This window comes from Varanus komodoensis, unplaced genomic scaffold (genome assembly GCF_004798865.1).
Source record: "Varanus komodoensis strain SLA01 unplaced genomic scaffold, ASM479886v1 scaffold16, whole genome shotgun sequence".
In the NCBI taxonomy this organism is placed as follows: Eukaryota; Metazoa; Chordata; class Lepidosauria; order Squamata; family Varanidae; genus Varanus; species Varanus komodoensis.
The window spans coordinates 11145246-11152965 of NW_025335468.1; the positions used below are offsets into that span (position 1 = coordinate 11145246).

The 7720-nt window shown below is 45.7% G+C and overlaps 1 protein-coding gene across 1 annotated transcript; it reads right to left on the reverse strand.

The window, feature by feature from the left end:
- Window positions 1-2625: 2625 nt before the first annotated feature.
- Window positions 2626-7228, reverse strand: MYOD1 (myogenic differentiation 1). Its single transcript, XM_044425921.1, has 3 exons — window positions 6683-7228; window positions 3475-3553; window positions 2626-2885 (listed from the first exon to the last, which is right to left on the reverse strand). Exons 1-3 carry the CDS (start codon window positions 7226-7228, stop codon window positions 2626-2628), a joined length of 885 nt encoding a protein of 294 aa, XP_044281856.1.
- Between the last annotated feature and the right edge of the window lie 492 nt (window positions 7229-7720).

The following is a 7720-nucleotide window of genomic DNA, read 5'->3' on the forward strand; positions in this document are numbered from 1 at the left end:
CTTCTCATTTAAAATGCATTTTGGACAGAAAAAGCCTTACTACTCCCAGCTTTTCCCAGCCAGCATGCCTGGGGAATATGGAAACTTGTAGGATTTTTTTCTGTCTAAACGTGCATAGGATCGCACGCTTAGCTGATGAGCCCAAGCTCTGTGCCCCAGTTCTTTCATTGATGTGAGCCACCACTCTATAAAATAGTTTGTCTATTAACACTTACATTCAGAAGCATTAATTTTTGCAGCATTTAGCATATGTCTTACTAAACGCATATGTACTGAGTGGATTGCAGATAATCTAATATATGATGGGTTTCACTGGAAATGTTAGCCTATCATTTTCCTGTTGGTTTTTATGGACCCTTTTGGATTCTTTTGTTTCCTATATCACACTGGTATTTCAGATGCATGAAGTCTGTACCAGTTGTATTATATTTCCAACCAGTATTGATATTATTGGAATAAACCATTGCCATTCACCATGAAATTAGGTACCAATAATGCATAAATTTATAGTCACTTTCTTTTATAGAATGAACATCTGCAGTGTTATCTAGAAAAACAGACTTCCATACAACCCTAATCCAAGAATATAAAATCCATTGAGTTTGTGAATGTATGTACGGCTACATACCTACCTGGTTCTGATGGCAAACTTAAATTTACCTATACACATAGGTCAATATCCAATCTGCCAGAGCAAAAATTTTCCATCACCTCAGTGAAATCCTCATGCCACTACCATCATACTATCAAGTATAACTAAACTGGGCCAAAAAGAAGCCAGATTATCCTGGGTTGCAAATTCAAACAGTGATTAAAAGAGACAGATTTATTTAAGTTAATGCAGACAGGCTCATATACTGGGGACAGATTATTCCCACAACTTAATGTCTTTTCACAAGGTCAACTTTCAGTGCCCTCTACCTGTTCCCAAATATGCAGTGTTTGTTTGTTTGTTTTACAAAAGCACCAGATCTGTAATTCATAGCTACAATATTTGACTTCAGAATGGTGTTTGGCTGCAACTGACAAATTGGCACATTTTTTCACAATATCTGATAGCTTGTATGTCAAACAAAAGCAAGAGATACCAATTAATCTGAAAACCCTTAACTTTCCTTGTTCATTCCTTGTTCAATGCACAGCTTGAATTTTAAAATTCATATTTAAAAAATGAGTGGTGAAAATGGAAATTTTGGCAAATATTCAATGTTTGAAGATTTTTGTCTTGATTAGAATGGACTTATTTGAAAATGTACACTAGGAAACCGAGAGCTAAGTTCGGCTTTGGAATAGTTCAGATACCAGTCTTGCCCTCCCAGAAGTTAATGGAGTGGCCTCTTGCACTTTATAAGTGATATTGTTTAAAAGGTGGGAATTGATTGTGCATCCAAAAACTATCCAAAATATGTCTTTTTATGCTTGCAAAGATAAATGTACATTTAGAACTTTTTACAATATATTATTAAGTTGCAATTCAGGTGTGCCAGTTAAAAATAGGATGAAGTCACTTTATATATATATATATCGGCAATTATTCTGGTGCACTGCCCTTAGCAATAAGTCCATCCCTGATTTGGGCTGCAGGTGAGTAGAAGGATTGTCTGAAGGAGTTTGGAAGGGTTTACCACTGCCAGTCATGCAGTAGAATAGGCAAGCCATTTTTTTTTGACACAACCCCACAGCATCTGTGTTCTGACTGCTGACTGGCTGTAATAAAAACCCTGAAATATGCATTATGCCTTTTCTCCCACCTGCACTTTGGCTGTGTAGGAATACAGTTCATGAAATGCATAGAAAGTTAAATATAACATGACAAAATGAAGGAAAAATATTTGCTGCTATTGTACTGAAAGCAACAATGAAATCCCCGCCCAAACACAGAAAACTCCCAAGATTTTATAAATAAAGATCTTTATTTAGAATACTGTTGAAAACATTCTCAGCATCCACAATGTATAAATATATAAAGTTAAAGTTTGGCACGACAAACCAGGCAACATTAAATATGTAAATGTTTTGTTGTTTCAGTGGAATCTTTTTTATTTTCCTTTTTTCCCTTTTTTTGCAAAGCAACTCTTATTTACAAGTATACAAAATAAGTACTTTTAAATGGTCCACAACCTTTTCTGCGTATTTGTGGATGTCTCTGTGAGAGGGGAATATCCAAAAAATACTGCAACCCTGAACATCCCTACAGCTGCTCAGATCATACTGAAATCAGTGGGTGCTAAACAGCCTGTGTGCAGGTTTGACAAAAGATTTTTCTTTTCTTTTCTTTTTTTTTACAGGATTGGAGAACACATTCCAAGATAAGGTCCTCCCAGTCTGTGGAAAGCAAAGATTAAACATTGGCCATTTCATGGTACACAATTCTAAGCTTCCTTTATATACAAATTAAATAGCTTTTGTTTATAACCAATAAATAAGTGTACTTTGACGTAATACAAGCTTGGAAAAATATATACACATATATATAATTGAAAGGAATTATTAGATACGTATGAAAACTGATAAAAACAAAACAAAACAAAAAACACCCAAAATATTGGGAGGTTTTTTCGGTCTTTGGAAGGCAGAGTTGAGTGATACTTGCTGGCGACCTCAGCACGTTCTCAGTGCTGTAGTTTATAGCACTTGGTAGATGGGGTTGCTGGCACCGTTGCTGGCAGTGTCCTGAGAGAGCTGAGTGCAGCCGGCCGGGGAGGCGATTTGGGCACCAGTGTCACTCAGGCTCGCCCCTTCGTGGAGTGAGCAGGGACTCCCCTCGTTTCCACTGTCCACCGTGGGCAGGGTGGAGCAGGCCGTGCTGTCGGTTGAAATCCTCTCCACGATGCTTGACAAGCAATCTAAGCTGGAAACCACTGAACTCTTTCCTTGCTTTGAATCTAAGGACAAGGAGATCAGTGAGTCTCAGCAGCACGAGCAGTCAGGAAGAAGCTGTTCTTTCATAGGATCTCTCTCTCCCCCCACCCTCTCTCTCTCTCTCTCACACACACACACAGGGCTATCTGAAAGAGCAATCCATGAGGGCTTTCTCACAGATAACTGTCTTCTGCACTGCAGCATTTATCAACCGGTCTCATGAGAAGCAGTCAGTTCCGTGGAAATTAATGCCACATAAACTAGGAGAACCTAGCTAAATAATTTTACAATTTAAAGCCAGATTTAAGAGTTGCCAGTTACTAATTTTGATAATAATTTAAGTTTAATAGTTTAACTGCACATTCTGCCTTCAATACTAAAGGCAGAATGTGTACTTATAGGGAAGATGCAAAGAAGGAAGGAAGGACGGACGGAAGGAAGGACGGAAGGAAGGAGACTACTATGTAATATGTTATGAACCAAATGCAAAATATTTGGTTCAAAAAGCCCACATACAGATAACAACGCGCACAAAGCATGTCAGTGTGGGTATGCATGTTCAGATTCCTTAACTCAGAATAATCTATTCTTTCTTCCAAGGCAGATACTTACCAGCGAGTGTTTCTGTATAGTAATTGTTGTCATAACTGTTCCTTCTACGAGAACTGCAAGGGGGTCCACTGTAATCCAGCTGGAAACAAAAGCCAACAATACAAGACATTAGAGCAGAAACATGATCAGGCCAACCAGGTGTGCACATGTGTACATGAGCAGTTAAATGTGCACACCTGTCGCCTGCACTTTATGCATTGGCTGCAGGAAACACAAATATAACCTTCTGGCTTTTAATTATCAAGGGTTGTTGAGCCCCTTAAAGGTGCTGTTATCCTGAGTTGCTTTAAAGGTGATACATGCCCCATCAAACATTAGCACAATGCCTCACACTTTTCAACAATGGTCCTAAAATATTTCCACATGCTGCTGAAGTCTGTTTGTAATTAGCACGCCTTGTCTTGCTGTTGGCTTTGACAGAAAACTCAGCAACTGCGCAGGTTCCTCTCATGGGGTGGGATCAGTGCTGTCACCCTGATGACAAAACTGCAGCCACTCAACACCCTCAAAATCTGCTCCAGAGCGTGGAAAACCCTCTGGAGCAGGTTTCAGGCAGGAAAGAGGATAGGGAAGAACGTCCTGTCACAGCAGCAGATTTCAGCTATGGCAACATTGCATTTAATATTTGCATCGCAGCTTTCATTATATAATATATACCTGTTCATTTAATGTCTACCTCATGTGCCCTGACAGCATTTCTCTGAGGTAGCTTATTTTACTATTTTTACTGATTACATTTATAACCTGCCTTTTTGTCCCTCCTGCAAGGAATGCAAGGCAGCTTACACCTTACTTCTCCTTCCATCCTCTCTTCACAACAACTTTGTGAAGTAGGTTAGTTTACACCCAGAGGCCAGTTCCAGCCAAGTGGGGACTGGAGCCCAGGTCATATTCTGAGTCCAGTCCAACACTAACCACTGTGCCAGAATGCCTCTCACCAGTTATGTGGGGATCTGGCAACATGCTTTCATCTACCCAATGGGCTGAACCGACTAAGCCATGCTCATAGCCAGCACTCTGGTCACGTTAGCATATTTGCATTAAAAAGAGCAAGAATGTTATTATCGTACTCCAAGCATTCATCCAGATATAGAATACAATGAAACTAGAGTTGTGTCCCATTGTGTCCAAGCCTCTATCCGAGCCCCCATCCTTATTGCAGGATATCTATGTTGCCATGTCTGCCTCTTGTGCAAGTGGACACCACCTATCCTTGGCTTTCTCCCCCCAACAAAGATATGCTTTGGCATGAGGCTCCACCACAACACACAGTATGCAAACCAAGAGAGGGTCCTCATAGTTTTGATTGTCACTGCAAGATACAGCTCCAACTAAGTGTCTACTCAGAAGTGAAACCAGTGAGTTTGATTAGGCTCACTTGCCTAAAGCTGCAACCCTACAGTGTACACTTGCTTACCTGGGACTAAGTCCCATTGAATTCAACAGAGTTTATTTCTGGGTCGAACTGTAAAGAAGTATGTTCCCCCTCACACTGGTTTTGAACTAACATAGTCTAAGGTCATCTCTGCTGGGTATACAAAAATACAGATGCACCTCACTTTGGGAGGGAGGAGCAACAGAGTGTAGTAAGTGCCATCTTTACTTCGTTGTAAATATATTGCTGTGCAGGAAAGGGATATAAAGATTCAGAAAGGCAAAGGTCAGAAAGTCCAGCTCAATTCACTGGAATTTGTGTACTTGCTTTCTCAGTAATTATACAGGAACCATTTTTATATGGAAAAAAAAGATCTTTCCAAGCATAAGGAAACCACAGGAGGACTACGACTGCAGTGGGCCAAAGGGCTATCATGTCTTCTTCCAGGAATCAAGTTTTTACAAAGGCACTTCACCTTGAGAGGACAGAGGGAGCGGCAGAAGGACACTCATGTTATTCTGTAGCAGCGAAATCACAGAGTGAGACATAGCTTGGATGTTTAAGCTTTGGCCAGTTTTAGTGCACGGATGCTGCCATTCCAGTGTGTTATTCTTAATATTTGAGATTGTATTTGTCTGATTCTGTACAGTGTATGCAGATGGGTGAGTTTATGCTAGGTGGTAGCTCATAAACAGAAATACATGTGGCCTGATGCTATGCTTGCTTACTCAGAATTAAATCTCACTGAATGCAGTAGATCTTATTCCTAAATAAGTGCACACCTGAATGAGTCCAATTTTAGCTGTGGTAGGAAATTGCTTCTATTCCATTGTTCATCCAGAACCATCTACTCTACTAGTAGGTGAACAGTGCAATGCTCCCTTTTTCCACTGAGGGAGTAGTAGGGTATTCCTATCTCCCCCTCATACCCAGCCACATCCCCAAGTGTATCAAAAGGCCTCCTCTTTCCTAGGGCCCTGAGTCCCAAAGAGAACTCCCAATGACCGAGTTTCAGGTGCCTTTTCCTCCTCGCATCTGAACAAAATTTTGCAGCTAAAGTCAGAGCTAAGGCAACAGAAAGCAGGCTTCTCCTTGGTACAAGGATAAAAAGAGAGTCATCCTCTCTCTGGGGAATCAGACTCTAGAAAACATACCTTCCCTTCACCACTAGTACTAAAAACAGCAGTGACCAGCAGCACTGCATGATTGCTCATAAGGAAAAAAGCCCTGGTGTTTTCCATGGTGCTTCCTCCCAGCAAAACACACATGGGGTTGCAGCCTGAGATTTCTTGAAAAAAGCTGAGCCCAGTTTGTAGGCTGCTAGCAATGAGGCCCTCTGACCAAGATGCCCTGGAAGTCCCCATTCCTACTGAGGGATGTGATTACTCAGAAGTGATGGAAGCACAGTCATCCCAGGGCTATACCTTATGACATAATATGCCAGCTGTCTCAGCCCTTCTAACACTGGGAATGGATTCTGGGGGTCTGTTGCACTGAAGGCCAAAGACAGGAGAGGCTTCCCACTTTTCTTCCATAGACCCAGGCATTCAGGGAAACCCCATCCTAGGTTCCAGAACTGCCATCTTCTTTCAGGCAGGCCTCCTGCAGAACCTTTGGTGGCTACTCGACCATTCAAGAGATGTGCGTATTCCCACCACATCCCAGGGGACAGCGGCCTGTCGCCTGTCTGCCACTCGTACCGCTGCTAAAGGCGCAGGCCACCCTACCCAGCGTTCCTGGCACAGGCTCCAAGCGCACGGGGTTGAGGACCCCCTGCGACGCGACGCAAGGCGAGCGCTCCGCTGCTGCGCTTGCGCGGGCCCTCAGACTCACCATGCCGTCGGAGCAGTTGGAGCGGGGGCTGGAGGCGTCGGAGTCGCCGCTGTAGTGCTCCAGCACCGGGTAGTAGGCGTCCTCCTGCTCGCGCAGCAGCGCCTGGAGGCTCTCGATGTAGCGGATGGCGTTGCGCAGGATTTCCACTTTGGGCAGGCGCTGGTTCGGGTTGGTGGAGGTGCAGCGCTTGAGCGTCTCGAAGGCCTCGTTGACCTTGCTGAGCCGCCGCCGCTCGCGCATGGTGGCCGCCTTGCGGCGGTCGGCGTTGGTGGTCTTCCGCTTGCAGGCCTTGCAGGCCCACAGCAGGCAGCGGCCGGCCTGGTGGTGCCCGCTGGGCGCGCGAATGTGCTCGTCCTCGTGGTTGTGGTGGTGGCGGCCGTGCTCGTCCGCCTTGAGCAGGCCGCCCACGTGCACCAGCCGCGGGTCCAGGTCCTCGAAGAAGTGCATGTCCGACGTGTTGAAGCAGGGGTCGTCGTAGAAGTCGTCGGCGGCCGAGAAGGAGCAGAGCGAGCCGTCGGCGATCTCCATGTGGCCTAACACGTCCATGGGGCGCGGGCGGGGCGCGCGGCGCGGGGCGCGCGGCAGAAATGGATCGGGCGAGAGAGCGAGCGCTCGGCTTGCGCTTCCCACCGCCGCGATCGGCGCGGGGCTCGTGGGCGGACGGGCAGCGGGGGCTCCAGCCGCAGTCGCCTTGGCACCTCGGAAGCCGGCGGTCTCGATCCCCAGCCAAGCCAAATGCCCGCGACCCTCTGTCCGGACAGAGCGAGCGAGGCAGAAACGAGGATCACGAAGCAGGGGCGCTTCTGCCGACGGCGGACGGGGGCTTCACGCACTTGGGCTGGCTCTTTGTCCCCCTCTCCCCTGTGCCCGGCTCAGCCTGCCATGGAAGAGCCGGCGCGCCCTGCCCGGATGCCATCCCGAGAGTTCGCGCCGCGGCTCTTATTTATCCCAGAAGGGGAGGTGGGCATTCCTCCACGGCCACCTCTTCGCCACCTGCCGGCCTATCCCCTCGGCCTCGCAGAACCAGTCGCCGGGGGG